Raw genomic sequence first — 19,602 nt, forward strand, 5'->3', positions numbered from 1 at the left:
ATTGCTCAATGTCACTCCTTTGAACTTTCTCTCACTCTTTTTGGTTTTGTAGGATTTACATTGAATTGTTGACTGTACACTGTCATTCTCCTCTTCATTTATCTACCTTCTTGTCCTTAACCCCAACATACTCTTTTAAATGCCAGCTTCCTAGTGTGTATTTCCATTTTGTCTTTCTGAGCAATTATAAAATTTGAGTTTTCCCTCAAATGATATTGTCCATTGCAGCATTATTTGCCATAGCTAGGGTATGGCAAGATGTGGTATATACATAAAATGAAATTCTATGTTTCCATCACAAAAAATGACATTAATCCATCTGTAAGGAAATGGCAAGACTTGGAGAAAATTATATTAAGCGAAGTAAGACAGACTCAAACAAACTGTGTGGACTCCCTGATTTGAACTTGTCTATCATATTCTTAGCAAGAGGATCACAATATCTCAATAGCTTGGTGCAGATGAACATATAAATGAAGCTTATCAAAATAAACTCCAAGAAATAGAAACAAGAGGTTTTTGTTTTCAGGGTTATTTTTTGCATTTTCTTTCCTTTGATTTATGTCTTGTCATCACCATTTTTTATTTCCATACCCTCTGTCTTGTATATAAGTTTATCACAGAAAGGTGGGACAAAGGGTAAATCAACACAATAGTAATACTAGCTAGACACTATGTTGGCAATGAAATTTATAAGCTGAGGAGGGAGGGGAGCTAATTGAGTGGGTAGTGGGAGGAATGAGGGAGGGGCTAACACAATTAAAAAAGAAATGTACTCAATACCTTACATATGTAACTGTAACTCCTGTTTGTGTATACAGAGTATATGTGTATACAAAATACAAAATATGTTGCAGAAAAGAAAAGCTATAAAAATATTCTCGGCTATACAATTAAAAAGGCATTATTGATACTTGATTTGAATTTTCTAGCAAAAGGCTCAAAGGACTATATGACACAGCACTGTAAAGAAATGCACTTTCTCAGATAGAGTCCCTTCTCCTGTTGGCACCATTCTATGTATTCACTCTCTTGATGAACATTAGCTAAAAGGCATTTGAAAAGGGAGGCATGGGAGCAGGAAAGAAAAAGAAAAAAACAAACAACAAACTAAAAACCTTGCCCGGCAACCACTGGATTCATATAGGGCTCAAATTACCATGAAGATATGAAGCAACAGGATGGTGAGCAAAGGAACTAACTATAAATATTTGGTGATCCACATGAAAACATGTTTACTTACAGAAGGAAACTAGTGGTCCTAGAACTGACAGGAATTAGAGATTTCCTCATTCAAATGTAAAAGATAGGTACAATGCTATTGGTGATATGATTTGTAGCACAATGCTATTGATGATATGATTTCTAGGCTACCTTTCAGGGGAGCAAAAGGAATGGAAGAGAAGAAAACAGTGAAATAAAAAGGAAAAAAGAAGTGAAAGTAATAAAAAAGAAAAGGAAGTTGTTATTTCTCCTGGCAACACCAAATCAACAACTCTTTCAAATTCCTGAGGATCTCAGGCTTTTGTTATTTTTTTAAAAAAGTCTGAGCTATTAGAGATTTACAATAGAACAAAATCTTCAGAGACATTAGGCCAAATAGTATGAGGCTAAATGAAAGGACCTCCAGGATAAGGAAACAAAAGCCATATAATGAGTGACTGTTGTCCTTATATAATATGTTATCTCTCATCTCTTTTGCCATACCTAGGTTATCTCATATTGTTACAATATTTCACCTTGTTATCTGCTATATTTTATATGTGCTTAATTGGTTATTTGAAATTGGATAGGGAAGGGGGAAATCAAGATAAGCGGGGGGGGGGGAGGGAAATGGGGACCATGTCATGAAAAAGGGTATCAATGTTTGTGAAGTAATGCACCTTCTATCTGGTGAATATAATGTAACCCTTCTATTAATCACAATAAGAAATTATTAAAAAAGAAAAAAATCTCTGAGCTATCTTTTGTAGAAAGCATGTGAAGTTATTCACAAATGTTAAACTTTATTATACTAAAGGTAGGTACAATTTATCAATATATAATACAAAATAGGCAACATAAATCTGAGTTATCTTAATTTACACAGACTCTAAGTATTCTCACAGTGGAACAAGGGAGAATAGTCTTAGGAGAGAATCACAATGGCATAATACCTATAAACATATGATCATCAAAAATGATGTTCAATAAAATGAATTCCAAGAACTAGAAACAAGTGTTTTGTTGTCGTTGTTTTTGTTGTTTTCGTTGTTGTTGTTATTTTGGCTTTTTCTTTTTCTTTTGGTTTATGGATTTCTTTTGCCTTTGTCAGTTTTTTATTTGAGTATCTTTTGTATCATATATAAACATATCTGTTTGGGGGAGGATTAAAGGGGCACACAGAAATGACGGGACAAAGGGGACATTAATATAAATGGGTGCTCACTAGCCACTGTGCTGAAAAGGAACTGTACAACATGTGGAGGAGGGGGTCAGGGAAGAAAAACAATGGGGGGAAATACGGGAAGAGATGACACTTCAAAAAACATACTCCTTACCTAATTTATGCAACTGTAATGCTTCTGTACATCACTTTTACAATAAAATATTTTAAAGAAAAAAATGTTCTCAGCTTTAGGAAGGATAAATGCTTAGGTTTCACACAATTGCATGAATGCTTTATTTTACATGTAAAATGGAACAGACATTAAATAATGAGGAGAATGCTTCAAGACAGATAAGGATATTTCAGACCAGCATTGTGTGATTTATATGGCCAAAGATTTGGGGTGGCCTAAAAAGAAGGGTACAGGCCCTATTTAGGTGACATTAATCAAATGGGGAAATTTACCCCAAAAAATCAGTTCAAATGACGGAGAAACAAAAATCTTTTACTTAATCACTTAGGGCTGAGCAACATGAGTAACTTCTATAGAACAAAAGACATACTACAGATGTTTTCACAGCTTCAAACATTTGGGTTTTTAAATTGTCCTGCTTAATCCCAGTACTTGGTCATGTGGACCATTCTAAGTAATGGTGCCCCTGGCTCTTATTTTTGGACATGTGTTTAATTGAGGGACTCAAGCCAGAGAAGTACCCCCAGCAGCTCACCCTCTTTTATTTGTTTTTCATAGTACAAGTGCTCCATTTCTTGTGTACAGTCCTCAGCTGCTTTTCTATTCCCTCTCCATATGCAGTGATTATAGTGAGAACACATTTGAAAACAAAAGGCTGGGCAAGAATTCCAACAGGTGTAATTAATGTCAAGTGCTCCTGCAAGTGGCTTGGCTTTCCTGCTGCCTTTTCCACCTGCTGCCTTCCTGGCTGCCTTCTTTAGGACTTGTCCATCTGTTGGAAATGAACATCCAGAATTCATCATTTTACATCCTGAGTGGCACCTGAATGCTCTTCTCTTCTTAAGTGAGCCCTAAGAGTATCACTTTATAGGCACAATTAGTTAAGTGTTGAGATTCCCTGGGGAGCTAGCGATCACTTCCTCAAGTACTTTCTCTTTCTCAAAGTGGATTGTTCTGATTCTGAGTCATGAAGCAATAACAAAGTAAAGAATTACCACTAATCTTCCTATGCAATCGAAAGCACAGGGCTCAATACCCTCTTCATACGCACACGTGTGTGTGTGTGTGTGTGTGTGTGTGTGTGTGTGTGTATGTGTGTGTGTATAAATACATTTATAATTGTGTCACATTTACCATTGTATGAAGATATATTTGTCTTTTTTGCATTTGCATGCTCTACATACACTTACAGGTGAAAAGCCACAGGAAGTATTTTTTTCCAGTATCATTTTTGTCACAAATGTATTTGGGACAAAATGTACTTTTTCCAAGTACCAATGAAGACACAGAAAGCTGACATCACTGAGAGGACAAGGTAACAAAAAGCAGAAGAGCTGCAGAGAAAACAGAGAAGACATTTTATATTTTTGAGTGCAGAGGTGATGTTTATCTTGAAAATTAGTAGGTGGCTGCCCAGGGAATCTCAGCTAGATACTACTCAGAAAAACATGACAGAAACTAATTACACTAATAATAATTGAATGTGCTTCACACTTTGAAGAGTTACGAAAGAGCATCGATGAAATTCCTCCAAGTTTTCATAGTATTAAAACACAGCAATACACGCACTCATTTATGGAAATTTACTTTCTAATAGTAGTCTGAGCTAATAAAACAGGTAAAATAAGACAGATATTTGCAAGAATTGTGAAAGAGGAACACAATGTTTCACAAAACAAAGAAAATGTTATTCATTTCCAGTTGTACTTAAAGAGCAATCCTAGGTATAGTTTTCTTTGAAACTTAGAAAAGGAATTCCTCTGCATATCATTCCTGAAACCTCTGGAGAGTTGTTTATTTTAAATTATTATTACTATTATTTTCATTTATTTAGCCTTAATTATTAAGGAATTGAAGAGATTTTGCTTTCTTTAAAAGGACTATGCCCCTAATATTTCCATCATGAAATTATAATTATCTTATTATAGAATAAAAATGTCAGGAAAGATGGACTATGCCCTGAGAAACGTATACAACAAAGTTTTTCACTGGAGTAGTCCTAATTATCCAACTTTTTAAAATGTGATAGATAATAAGTAGTTGCTGAGCATAAAATATTTTGTGGCATCTGCATTAATATCATTTTTAAAAGACGATTATTTCATGTTTATAGTATACTGTTTACAGTTATGGACATTTGAGTACAACAGAAAAAAATAACTGTATTGTCTTGCTTAACTGATACCAGTAATTGTTTCTATAGCTCTTCCAAAGGACATCCACCAGTGCTTAATTCTCTTGCTTAGAGATCACATTCAATACTGACTTAAATCTAAGTTTTTTTCATATATTTTTATAGTAATTAACATAAGGTTTACAAGTTTTTTTAAAAAAAACAATATGGAATATAAAATATGTGAAAGCCTATTTCACCACTAATGCATATCTAAGATAATCCCCAGCCCTAGTAACACCTCTAATTCATATATGGTGAAATCATATGGAAAGTTGCTTTGGTAGTTAAATAACGATATTAATTAATCAATGACTTTTTCCAATTGCTGCCTCAGCTTCTTCCTCAAGCTCCAGATTGCAGAAAGTGATTAGAATTGTTTTGGAGGTTACTGAATAAATTCTGAGGTAAGAAAGAAAACCACCAGCTAATTGCAAGTGAGATTCATCAAATGGGAAAACCAAAGAGTGCTCTGCATTTTCAGGCTCTTCCCAGAGTTACTCAAAAGAGCCTGACAAAAGAGGCAGCCATCAATGTGAAGATTCCTAAGATTGCTACAGCTTTCCTCCAGAACCAGCCAACTCTTGGGCCCAGAATCATTCCAAGTCATGTGTAAACTTTTATGTTATTAGTAGTACTATTGTTGATGCTAGGATTTGAACACAAGGCTTCACTTGCTAAGCAGCTGCTCTTTCACTTTAGTGACTCCATCAGTGTCTTTCTGAGCCAGTTAAGTTCCACAGAGGGTCTCACTAAGGCCCCAAACAGCCTGGACTGGGATACTCCCAATAATGTTTCTCTTTTTTGCTGGGATGACAGGCTTGTGCCACTGAACTTAGCCATAGTTTGAGATGACCAGTGCATATACTTCAGCCAGTCATTGATTGAGATGGAGTCTCACCAACTTTTATTCCCCTGGCTACCATAGGACTATAACTCCCCATCTCTGCTTTCAAGGACTTAAGGTTTGAACCACTGTGCCCAGCTCTGATATTTAAGCTTTTATGGACCATGAACAGTAGGTGTAACCAAACTGTAGCCACAATTTGGATGGGCTAGCTTCAGCAGCATTTTGGAACTGTATGACAGCCACCTACACAAGCTTGCCAACATTTATTAGCCATCTAATGCTGCATGTCTAATGTTCAAGCATTTAAAAATAGTTTGAGTACATCTAATGGGGCTTTATTATATACCAATTATCATATACAAACAAAACTTAAGAACAGGACTCATTAAGAGATGATTCTGGATCTTTACTTAGGAAGAGTCGACCCATATGGAGTTTACTATCTCTTCCTATAATATTTTCATAGTATTTGGCCTCACTGAGGTAGCTGATCCATTTAAAATTGACTGCGGTGGATGTAAACTTGTTCAATCATTCTGGAAAGCAGTATTGAGGTTCCTCAAAAGACTAAACATAGTGATCCAACAATTCTACTACTAGGCATTTATTCAATAGACCACAAACTAGGCCACATTAAAACTATCAGCAAAGCCACATTTGTTGCAGCATAGTCAACATAAGGAATCAACCCAGCCCCTCACTGGATGAATCGATCAAGAAAATGTGATATAAACATCTTCTGTGGTATACACATATACACACAATGGAATTTGATGTCATTGCCCCATTCGTAAGAAAATAGAAAGACTTGGAAAAGAATTATATTAAGTGAAGTAAGGCAGAACCAAAGACACAAAGTTCAATTGTTTCCCTCATTTGTAATAACTAGAATGTGCCTATAAATCTACAAGTAAACACACTGGATGGGGAAAAAGCAAAAAACAAAAACAAAACAAACAAAAAACCATTACAATTGGACATGATAAACACTAAGACCAAACAAGGATATTTTCAGGAGATGAGCACAATGACTCCACAAGTATGAGCATATGATCAGATAAAATGATGTTTCCTAAATTAACTCCAAGTAATGGAAATTAGAGATTTTTATGTTGCTTTTAATTTTTGTTTGTTTTCTCCTTTGCTACTGTTTTTTATTTCTCTGTGTTTTGTCTTTTATATGGTTTATAGGTCTGGTAAAGGTAAGTGGAAGCACAGAAAATGGGACAAAGGCTGAACAAATGCTTCAGTGATAGTCACTAGACACTACCCTAAAAATGAACTGTACAACTTGTGGAAGAGGGGGTTGAGAGAGGAAAATGGGGAGACTACAAGGGAAGAGGTGACACTGCTCAAAAAGAAATGCACTCATATATCCCCTTTACAATAGCAATTTAAAAAACAAAAGTTAGACAAGGACAGAAACAAACAAGGACAGAGAAGGAAAGAAGCAAGAGACATGAGGAAGAGACAGAGACATGCTAGGAAGAGAAGGAAGAGAGGTGAAGAACAAAAACAGTGAAAGAAACAATAAAGAAAAAAATCACATAGGTTATGGTGACATTCTGAACATTAAGTGAAGTAAAACCCACAGACAAATAGCACAGACTCAGAAGAAAATAGGGATCTAATAAAATAAACAATAAAACCGAAGAAAATGGTTACCTTTGGGCAATGAATTAAAGCAAGGACAAAAATTGCAAACTAGTAATCGGTACAAGGTGAGAAAATGAACAGAAGGAATAAAACAAGAGCCCGAGTAATGGGACCAGGAAACATATTTGCTCAGATCTGTTAGGTAAGAAATGAATTCAGGGCTCATTTAGTTTGCAATGTGGGCTGGCCCGCTTCCAAGGGCAGAAGGGGATCTGAGCTTCCAGATGGGGCAAGGAGAACTAGATAGAAAGTGGATGAATGTGGATGCAGGGAAATGGCTGGGCAACACTCCAAATTCATTTGACATTTTTCTCTTAAGAATTACTTTTTAAACCTTTAATCATTTCTGGAACTCTTACTTATGCCCTTTCTATATCCCATGTCCTTTATGTAATGAAATGAGGAAATTGAGATATGATATAGAGATGAGAGGAAACTTACGTCGGTATAGCAGAGATCACTTTTAAACAAAGGTTTTATACTTCAGAGCAGGAAGACTAGAACTTACATTAAAGTGATCAGAGGCCATTCACACAGCTTTATGAAGCAATATAACATTACTGACCCAGGCAATTGATACTAATTTAATCTATGGAAACCAGAAGATGTCAAGGAGAGGCAACAGCCACAAAATTCTGGAGATTGAGGTACAGAAGTAAAAGAGTAAGAGATTGCTAATGTGTTCACTAAATTGCTAACTTACTTACTAAACTTACTAAATTGTTCCAAACTATTAGAACAAAGGGGATAAAGCTTGAAGGCTGAGATAGTATTGAAATAAAAGAAAACTAAATTGATGTATGTAATTTCTGCTTCACATCACAGTGCATTCCTGAGAATCACACTATAAAACAGCTTGCATTTTCCCCTAGGAATGATTTCATAATTGAATGTTGTGCTCCTGAACAAGAGTTCATTTTTAAAATAAATCATAGATATGATCAACAAAATGCTACAAAGGAAAAGACAAAACAATGGTAAAACACTGTAATAATTTAAAATATAATCATTATATTCCTAGTCCTATAAAATGGACATAAATGAACAGTACATGTTGATTATACAGAGGGCCTAAATACACCATAAATTGTGTATAACATCCCACATTACAATTTTGCTGTCTCATAAATCCAACCTCTCTTAAAATAAATACAGAAGCTACAATAAAAATGATTTAAATATTTAATCAGCAATATCATGCCCCCCTTTAAAATTCAGAGGTTATTCTGAAAAGATAATATTTAAATTTGAAAAACTGACTCGCTAAATGTCTCCTTAAAAATCTTTAAAATAATATTTTGTTCCTATCTTTGTTATATATGTATTCACTGTAAGGGTTGCAATGGTTTAGGTCTCCTCTAACCACTTTGTGTGTAGTAGTCAATGTAACTCTTGTTATGGTTTAGATAAGAAGCATTTCTTGAAGGTTCATGTTACCCATTGCACTGGTTAGACCCAGAGTTGGGGGAAGCTATTGAATTCACAAGGGCTCTGACCTAACCAACTACTTAACTCTTTGCTGGATTCATACTAGAATCAACTGGCTGTAGGGAAGTGTAGAAACCTTACAAGGTAAAAGCAGTTCGGGAAAAGTAGGTCACTGAGGGTATGCTTTTGAAGGGTCTGTCGTATGCCTAACCTCCTCTTCCCTTTGTCTCTCTGCTTCCTGGTTGCCAGGAGGAGGTTTCTCCTCCCATGCCCTGCAGTAGGAGACCTTTTCCTTGCCTCAGGCCTAGAAGGAAGTCAATGACCATAGACTGAGACCTCTGGAAAAGTCAGCCCACATAAATCCCTTCTCTCTTATAGTTACAGATAATGCAAGATCTATAACACTATAATCCTAGTACAATTATTTTCCTTGTTTTAGAACTGAGTGAAGTGAGGCCACTTGCCAAATTCTGCAATCTGGAAAGGAACAGAACAATGGCATGTTCTAGAACCTGAACTGCTGTACTAAGAAATCTCTCTGGACAGCTCTTTTCCCTCTCAAAACTTTTCTGTAATGAGGGGAAGCATCCAGATGACATTTGAGCTGTGTTCAAAAGTAAGCTTGGTTATTTCAAAAAGCTACTTCAACTTTTTCTGTGTGAGATGCTTTGAAGGCAAGTATGTTTTACCTTTGTTTCTTAAGCTCACCTCTTCCCCTTCTATTTCCTCTCTCCAAACATTAAAAGCTACTTGGAAGATAACAATGAGTCACAAAAAGGCAGCCTAATGAATGTCTCTAGCAAGCTGCTGCACAGACTGCACAGTCCTCAGCCATGCTGTGGATAGTTCTACCTAAAATGCCCCCATGAGCTTCAATCAGATCATTAACATTCCTCTCCTTCCTGAAATAAGTAAAGGCTTCCTATCATGGCAAGCTTCAACTGCAGAGAAGAAAATAGCAGTGGGCTGATAAATGTGAGGAAAAGTGAAATTCCATTAGTCACCAGCCTGCAGTAAAGAGGAGAATGCCAACAAGAGCTGATAAAAGCACAAAATCTGACAGAGAATTTGTAAGTCTAAGAGAGAAAACAAAATGAAACATAAGTAGGATTATAACGAATTCTTTAAGAAATATGATCAATTGGTAAACAGATCTGTTGGAGAGATAAGGATACGGAAGCTCCTGCTAACTTTGACAGGATGGTCAAGTATGCCCTTCTCAATACAATACCTCTATCCAATGCATTCTTTAGGTGTTGATTCTCATCTCCAGTGAGGATACTTTGGGTTCAGATCCATTACATCATTGCACCCATATGTTTTCAAGAGTTAATTCTGTGTGTATGAGAGAAAGAAAGAGATACATATAAAGACAGAAACAGAGGGAGACAGAGTCAAAGACAGAGATAGAGGAGAGAAAATGGAGGGAAGTTGGTCAGCAGAAGGTAGCATAATATACCATACTCACTGATAAGGATGGGGAAAAGGATGATTTGAAATCCCACCGAATTGGTCAGCTGTAAAACTGGAACTTATGAGTATTACATCATTCTTTGATTATCAGTATTTGAAGCAATACTACCTAACATTATCACTTTAAGAATTTCTACAAAGAGGGAACAGTTTTAATCTCAGATACTAGAAATGTGGCCTCCACTATTAGCAAAAACAGAACATAGATTCTATCCCTTCACAATTGCTTAGTGGCAGTGGTCATTCAGAGTTCAAGGCATCATCTGTTAGATATAATCTCAGGCACAAAAATAAATAATTGTTCCAAGCCATCTAATATAATGAATTTTCTGATACATAAATGTAGCTCAAGTGCTCACACCATAAGAACTGTATTAGGGCTTTGTATTTGCATATGTGTTCAGACATAAAGTGTTCAGAAAGGGGAGTAGATGGAACAGAAACTGTATTAGGCTGAAAAATACCAATAATAGCATGCTGGTGATTGTGCTTTGGTTGTTCACATTTCTTCTAAAGTGTTCTTCTAGTCTGTGAGCACATGAGCTTTAAACAAGTTTGATTATAGCCACAGAAGTATTTAATGAGTCGGGAATAATAGTAGTGTATGTCAAGCAAGACTTTATGCACAGTTTTAAGACTTATTTGTTGTTGTTGTCATTGAAAATGATACACAGGAGAGAACTCAGTGCATTTATGGTACTGCAGTGTTGTTTTGTTCTTTCCTGCTTTGTCCTCTTTACTAGAATGTCACTCCCAGACTTACAGTTGCCAATGTGCCTTTCTGATCACTGAAAATGACAGATACTGTTATAAACTATAGTGCTTCACAAGAAGAGAAACACATTCATACATCTCCTGCAAATGTCAATTGAGGTAATGTTTTAATATGATTGTAGTAATTATATGTAAGCATATATATGTATATGTATGTATATGTACATATTTTTCCACAGGACCTTGGGTGGTAACATAGATGCTGACACCTCATGCTCATGTCCCTGGCAGGAAAATGGCTTTCCTTCTAATGGCTGGTACTCTGCCACTGGAGCCAAATTTTGATCTGTCAGATTATAGACTACTGAGTAGTTAGATTACAAGCATGAGCCATTGGTCCTTGGAAAAACTGCATAGGCAAAACAAGACAGGTCGACATTCTGCCATTCAAGTACTCATGTAAATTAAATCTCCCATCCATCACTGATCAGATTGATCAGTTGTCAATATTCCCATTCATTGAGGAAGAGAGTCTGAAGAATGTTCAAAGAAGGTCTGTCATCTAGCATAAAGTCCTTTATTATACATGAAATTTCACCGAGTAAAGCTGAAAGCTGACTTCTATCTAATGAGAAATTACAAAATTATGGTTAGAAACCAATCTCAGCTAATATTCACTTTTATTTGACCACGATGTTTTATAAAATTGGGCTGCATATATTTTCATTAAAAGGTGAAGTTAGATAACTTTCTGTAATATTTCCATGTTTATTTTGAAAAATGATATATTCTAACATATGTTCGTAACAAATACAATGGTCAGAGAAGACTTATAACGCCAGCCCCTTTAAATAGTATGTTACATCAATCCCTGAACTTTCACAAGGTCTGACAATAAGTTACATTTTTATATATATCCATAATATTATAAAAATAAAGGTTAAAAGACAATAGGAGAGATATATCCTTGGAAGAAATAATCCCCATTTTCAAAGCTACAGTATTCACTTGATATCCATTTACATAATGAAGAAGGAAGTATTTTCATAGTTCAATCAATATATCTGTCACATACATGATGCTAATAGATCTTAAGAAACAGAAGCCTAATTTGATCCACAGAATAATCTTCATTTTGAGTGGACTAGAAACTTATCCCTGCACCAATTATGATAGAAACTAAGGAATGATCATGTTCAAGAATATCTAAAATTAGTTGGGTATGGTGGCTCACACTTGTAATCCTAGCTACTCAGGAGGCCTGGATCTGAGGATCATGGTTCAAAAACAGCCCGGGCACTAAAGTCCGTGACGCTCTTACCTCCAATTTTTCACCAGAAAACCAGAAATGGAAGTGTGGCTCAAGGGGTATGGTGATAGCCTTGAGCTGAAGAGCTCAGGGACAATGCCCAGGGCCAGAGTTCAAGCTCTGCAACTAACTACAATAACGGAAAAATAGAATATGTAAAATTATATTTTAGAACAATCACTTCCCAAAGTTAGCATCAAAAAATGAGTAGAGAGGCTGTGCATGCTACATCTATTTCTCCCTTATTTTTTTCCCTGAGTCACATGAAGGATTCCTGGCAGAGAAGAGGAACATAGCACAGAAAGCCATAGGTTCCTTGGCTCAATGTCTTCTGATTCCAAGGCATGCGATAGAGCAGAAAGGCAGTTCCATAGCACTAACAGAGACAGTGATGGACAGTAGTGCTGGTGAAAAGTTTATACTGGGGTTGACCTCAAAGAAAATGCCTCAATAATGTAAACTGTATATTTTCAAGCACAATACCCTGGGCCGAGAATGTGGCTTTAGTAGTAGAGTGCTTGCTAGAACATCTGAAGTGCTGGGTTCAATACCTCAGTACACATAAATGGAAAATCCCAGAAGTGGCACTGTAGCTCAAGTGATAGAGTGCTAGCCTTTAGCAAACATAGCTCAGGGACTGTGTTCAGGCCCAATTCAAGTCCCAGGACTGGCAAAAGAAAAAGAAACCTACAAGGAACAATAGCCTACCATTCCAAAGGAAACTATTATCCATTCAGAATTTGTTTTCTGGTTTGTAACACGCTCTTTTTCCAGGCTTATGAAAAGTAACAATTTACTCAATGAATACTTACTAATTCACTGACTATTGTAAGGTATGAAAATGAGATGAACAACTCAGCCTATGCCACTGATTTCAAGAAGCTTATATACATCACTATAGAGAGGAGAAAGAAAATGGTCTCAGCTAGCGATAACTGCTTGCTAATGTCTCAATGTCTTTAGCCCTTTATAACTCATATTTGGAAGTTTTATTCCTAGTTGGTATTAAGAGGTAGGGCCTTTGAGAGGTGAGTGTGGCTTGTGGTCAGAGTTCTTATGAAGAGAACCAGTGCCCTGACTTGTGAGGATGTGTATGGGGGCTGGTTTGCAGCCTTGTATTTATGTCATGTATGGATGAATCAAAAACTCAGCCATATGCTAACATTGCTCCACAGAAGTCTAGTGGCTAGAGAGAAGGAGATTGCTCCATGTACATGGAAGAGATCCTTTAGATGCTGATCTCGCTGGGACGTCTCAGAGTTTTACATTTGGTAAACCTGTGTTCATTTTTGATGACTCAGAAATTACTTTGTCCATAGAACAATCTCTCAACTTCCAAGGTCACAGATTCACAGAACTCACACTGTCTAAAGAGCACCTTGTGTATATAGCCCAGTGTCTGAGATGCTGAAATTCTGGGACCTTCACACCTCCTCTCATTTTGTCTTTGCAGGATCAGAGCCTGTATGGACAGTTGGTATGCGTTAGGGAAGACACACTGGCAGGAAATGTCAATTCTACCTGGAAATTATTGCCAATTTCATGATAATTCAATGTAATAGCCAATGTTATCTTTTTATTTTACTTCCATAAAACATACTTCATTTTCTAAAGAATACTATCTACACAGTAAATATTTTAAATGAGTGATTTAATTTTTTTAAATCCACATAATACTCCCACAAAAATTCAATGTACAAAATAAATAAAAAAATTAAGGTTTTTAATCTATTCATCTGCTTGTTATTTTAAGAAATAGTGTCAGTTTCCTGGTATACTCTTTCAACAGTGGTATAGAACAAATAACAATCCTGTAAGAATACATTTTAATGTAAAATAGATAATTCCTATCGTGTAAGATAATCCCGTACAACACACAGCTGTTATTAGAGTTAAAGAACCTTGAAGATAATTAGATATATAATCACTTCTTAATGCGATTGAAGATGTTTCAACATTAATTTTTTAATCTAGGTATATTAAGAATAACAGTAATTGAAATTATCTTATTTATTGAAAAGCAAAGATGCATAGAACTCAATTACATTGGTGCAGCCACTGTGCTTTTATTGAATTTCTATGGTATAATATAACTGTGCTAGGTGCTTATAATGTAAAATTTTAAGCATAAACACCCACCTTGTCAGTGTTAATATATGTTAGAAAATGAATGATAGAATATAAAAGGCTCTGACAGTGACAGAAGAAGAGAGGAAGGTGAATAAAGAGAACGGATGAGGATGAATACAGCCTATGTAATTTATTTACTTGCATGAAAACTGAGCAATGAAACCAGTGAAGATTGTGCTAAGAAGTGATTAGGGAACATAATAGAGATTGTAAGGTAGACAGGGTACAGGATAAGCATGTATGGATATGTCACAATGAAACTTCTTTATACAATCAATGTATTTCAATAAAAATCTTTTTTAAGTGTAGTTACTTCCATAACAAAAAAATCCAAAGAGTACAAGAGTGAGGACTCAATAACTGCATACCCAAAGCTATGGACATGGTAATGGAAATATAAACATAACTATATAGACATAAAAAACTATGACTATAGACATGTTTTATTTCATAAATTAATGTTTCTATGACATACAAACCCTTAGCCTAATTTTGATTAAGTTCTAAATACTAAGTCCCAGTGATTGTAAATAGAGATTCCCTCCTTGAACACTTGTTTGTTAAACTTGTCATTTAAAATATGATGTAAAAATCAACATTAATAAATTCTTTAATAAAAATATCAATAAAAATTTTTTGAAAGAATGAAATGTTGCAAGCAAAATGAAGTAAATATTTAAATTTTGAGCAAATGAATGTGAAAGAGGAAAGAACAGGCTTATCAGATGGGAAGAGGGTCTAGTATAAAACCAAAATGCTTTTTTTGTATAATAATCAGTATGTAACATAACCATTAGTCACAAACAATAAGGTGTTCCCATTAATTTCTGTAACCAGTTTTACACTTATACAGCAAAACTGAGTTTCTGGCTTTTCTTTTTCTCAGTGCTTTATTATTTCTTTGAGAGTCAAGTGTATATTCTTCTGTCCTACAACTATAACACATGTAATATAATAAAATGTGTCCTGAAGAATGTTGAATGAATAAGTACCAGTATGTCTCACAAACTTTATCTATCTCTCATTTTTCTCTATACCTGCTCCCTTCACTCATTTTGTGTCTTGGTTTTTTTCTTTTCTTTCAGTACACTCCTATAATTTCCATGATTAGGACCAAGTTTTGCCCGAATTGTCATTTTCCTCCCTCTGCTTCTAGATTCTTTATTGGAAAAGTTATTACAACATATTTCTGCTTTCTGGGTCCAATAATGGTCTGAAGGTCTGAAAAGGAGCTAGACAATGTGATATCCAGTGGAGAACACCACAAATCCGAGAGAAAAGACAGATATTCAGAATCTCATTAGTGCTGGTGTTCATGCAAATCCAGAAGGATAGGATAAGAATGAGTGGAGCAGATGAAAGTTTCACTTAAAGTTAGTTTGGGATTCTCTCTCTCTGCTTATGACCTAATGGAGTAGAAGTTCTGCAGCTTGCTCTTGTTTCTTAAAAATAAAATTAAAGTATTCTAGTTGAGCTGGAAGTTTGGCCTAGTGGTAGAATGTTTGCCTAGCATGTACGGAGACCTGGGTTCAATTTCTTGGTACCACGTACATAGAAAAAAGCTGGAAGTGGTGCTGAGTCTCAAGTGGTAGAGTTCTATCCTTGAGAAAACCCAAGGACAGTGCTTAGGCCCTAAGCTCAAGCCCAGGACTGACAAAAAATAAAAATAAATAAAATAAAATATTCTAGCAATCCACGATTGAGAAAATATTCTGGTTGTATATTGAGTTGGGTGAAAAAGCAGCATGAAAGAGGATTTGAGAGTAATGTACACAAGTGAAGTTTGTCTGTATAAAATATCTAAAATGTCGCTATTTTGCTCAAGTTCTTCTCACATAACCTGACATTTCATGGAATAAGACATGGCCATAATTGTTCCATTTAAGCTAGATGGTATCAAAGAGCCAAATACTCTGTGCTTGTTGAGACTGTTGGGGCTTGAACTTAGGGCCTGAGTACTGTCATTTCACTTTTTGTTCAAGGCTAACATGCTGTCATCTGAGCCACAGCTCCACCCACTTCTGGCTTGTTGGGTGGTTAATTGAAGATCAGTTTGCCTTGAAACCAGGAGCCACAGATCTAACACTCCTGAGTATTTAGAATCACAGGTGCAAGTCACCAGTGCAAGTCTTGATATACATTAACTATAACATCCACCTGGATCACACTCCTGACCCTGAAGACAATAAGCAAGAGTCACTGAGTTCGGTAGCCATTTCCTTTTTAACATCAATCAGGCCATGGTCCTCTGAAAATACCATGGTCCAGATCACAGTATTCTCCATTCAGTTCTTGAGTGAAAAAAGAAATGACTGGAAGAATCAGATGCACTCCTTCAAATTTAACATTATACCAATGGAGGGACAAGGGGGAACCAATGTAGAAATTCCTAGGAAAGAAAACATTGTGGCTTCCAGAGTCTACAGGTTTTACTCTCTATATTTTACATTGTCAGAACTTGTTCTCTGCAGCTAGAAGCAATTCATTAAGCTTGCTTCCAACTCTAGCGGATTTTCCTTTGTAAAACACAATGAATGACATAATCATTATACATGACAAATGATTTTTTAAGCAAATCATTTCAAAATTCTAAAAAAGACAAGTTCCTTAAGGGAAATAATTTTTTTTCAAAGTGGTAATTTCATTCAAACTTTTGAAGCTCCTTGTAAAATTAGGTTTTTAAATTAAATTATCAGTTTAACTTAATGCATATCTAATTCATTTCCATACTGGAGCACTATTTCTTAGTGATATATTTTAATTATACCATATGTAGTTAAAATTTAAAGAAAATTCAAAATTAAAATGTCAGCGATATTAGTGATACATATTAAGCAAGACATACAAATTCTGAAAACTTTTAGCTAAATATAAGGTCATTTTTCAAATTTTTATTTATTTTAGTATGTTCTAAAGTGATGTACAGAAGGGTTATAGTTACATCGAGTAATTAATACATTTCCTTTTGAATAGTGCCATCCCTACCAGTGCTCTTTCTTATTTTTCCCTCCCACCATCCTCAAGTTTTATAGTTCATTTTCAACCTGTTTAGTGAGCACCACTGCTACATTTATTTGTTCACACTTTCTCCCACCCTTTCTGTAACCCCCTTCTGCTACCAGAAATAGGTACACTTATAAGCAAGACAAAAGGTACAGAAAACAAAACAGCAACAAAGAAAAAAACATACTGTTTCCATTTCTTGGGGTTCATTTTGATAAATATTATTTTATATGGTAATATGCATACAGCTCTTGAGCTTTTGTGATCCTTTCCTAAGAATGTTCTCCTTTGGTCTTGCTGTGTGAATGTTTGGCAACCTGTATAACAAAAAGATGATCCAAATAAGGGAAGAAGTACAACTAACCCTTTAGGAAAATGACATGATAAGTTACAAGATTTTTTTTTAATTCCAAGGGAAATACTTTTGCTCAGCAACTCAAGTCCTCATTAACCTACCAAGAGTATTGTACTGCAGTGATAAACCTCCCCTTTGATTATGCAAATAAGAATATACAGGTGGTTACTGATTTTGAAATAACTGGATTAATTATGCATTATTCCTCAGTGCCATAATAAAAACTGAATGCACTTGATATTGATATAAAAAACAACATGTAGTTTCTGGTATCAGAAACAGATGTTTCTGTAAATTACAGGTGAATAATTTGAGGGTGAAATTGTCCTGAAGGCTCTGTCATCCATAGAAGACTTAACTCGAATCAGAACTAAACAAACTTGAACTAAACATTCAAAATGTAGGTTCATCTCACCTGAGTATAAGTTTCAATTTGACACAACTGAAATTCAATATCTATACAGAGAGAGTTTACTTGTACGTACACTTTGTGACAGAGCAAGTTGTGATAGGGTTCTTGAGGGAAACAGGAGGAGGAGAAGAAAAGGTCAACTGCGATTATTAAAACAGGATGTACAAATTCGGCTGTTAGTCTCTTAGATAGGTCAGCAAATCCCAAGAGGGTAAAGTGAAATACTACCCTAAATGAGAGCTATGGTTTTAATTCAAAGAATTTATTGAAATATTTTGTTAATACATTAAGGTATGTTAAAAATTTCTAGAAATCATACTTATTGAGCTACACCTAATAAAGAACAATGCAAGTGATTACTTAACTTTTATAACCTAAAAATAAATTCTATTGGGGACCAGGAGTTTGGCCTAATGATGAGAGTGTTTGCCTAGTATGCACGAAGACCTGGGTTCGATTGCCCAGTACCATATACAGTGGAAAAGCTGGATGTGGTTCTGTGGCTCAAGTGGCAGAGTGCTAACCTTGAGAAAAGCCCAAGGACAGTACTCAAGCCCTGAGTTCAAGCCCCACAACTAGCCAAAAAATAAATTCTATTATTCACAAGACATGTTAATTAAAGGGAAAATTAATTCCTCAGACTTTATAGCTATTTTATCACAGTGTCTGTGACAGTGTGGAGTCAGGAAAGACATTTTTGCTCTTTTTTGCATTAGTAACTCTAGGACATAGAATATAGCTACAATTATGGATATGATATTAGTCCAGGGAAGGCTAATCAGTAATACTTTACCAACAACAGAACAGAATTCCAGAAATTTCCTAAACTATCTGATGGAGAAGGAATAAAAAAACAAAACTAGGCTATATTAGGTGATTATGTGGTATCAAATAACAGGGGCAAGTCTCAAGAACAAAGTAAAGTCCTTGAAGCGGGTTAGACTATATTTCCATGAATTTACTCAAGTTGTTATACTTTGAGGCACAGAAACAAGGTATCAAATCTTATTATAGGTAAACCTCACAGTATGAGCCACAGTATCTGCCATCTAGAAGAGTGTTTGAACTCTAAATCTGACAAAGGAAATTGGTAAGAACAAGGCAATGTACTACTTGTGTGTGTAACTGGCCAAGACATCTCAGAAGTGAAAAAAGAAGCCATAAACAAGAAATATGATGAAAGGGCTGGTACATGTCTTTTTTTTCAAGCCCAGCAAAGTTATAAAGATAAATGAATTATCTCATAGGACTGCAGAACAAACATCAAGAAAGAATCCCTTTGGAATCAATTAGTGTCAACAGATATTTACCTAAGCAATAATTTAAATATATCTAATGATTAAATACTTAAGCTCAATGAAGGGTAATAATGCAACCCTGTGATCACAGTGTTGTTTGTGTTTGGTTTGAGTTTTCTAAGCTGTTATAACACCACTAAAATTTCATAACTAAATGCACTATCAAACACACATGACTGTTCTGACCCTAGTAAAGCATCTATAAATAACTCTTCCAGTGATTCCACTGAATAATGAGTG

The 19,602-nt window shown here is 35.5% G+C and overlaps 1 protein-coding gene across 3 annotated transcripts in view; it reads right to left on the minus strand.

Moving 5' to 3' along the window:
• The window catches only part of Nkain2 (sodium/potassium transporting ATPase interacting 2), an 839,889-nt gene that overhangs the window by 681,222 nt on the left and 139,065 nt on the right, over positions 1–19,602 (minus strand). The window contains exon 1 of one of the 3 annotated variants that reach the window (XM_090338191.1): positions 9,900–9,958. The exons of the other annotated variants lie outside the window; for them this stretch is intronic. Coding sequence (XP_090194317.1) covers positions 9,900–9,914 — 15 coding nt within the window. The 5' untranslated portion in view covers positions 9,915–9,958. Of the gene's footprint in view, positions 1–9,899; positions 9,959–19,602 lie in introns of those variants that run through there. 3 annotated transcript variants of the gene reach the window in all.

Source organism: Megascapheus bottae, chromosome 8, assembly GCF_031878675.1.
Source record: "Megascapheus bottae isolate mThoBot1 chromosome 8, mThoBot2.hap1, whole genome shotgun sequence".
In the NCBI taxonomy this organism is placed as follows: Eukaryota; Metazoa; Chordata; class Mammalia; order Rodentia; family Geomyidae; genus Megascapheus; species Megascapheus bottae.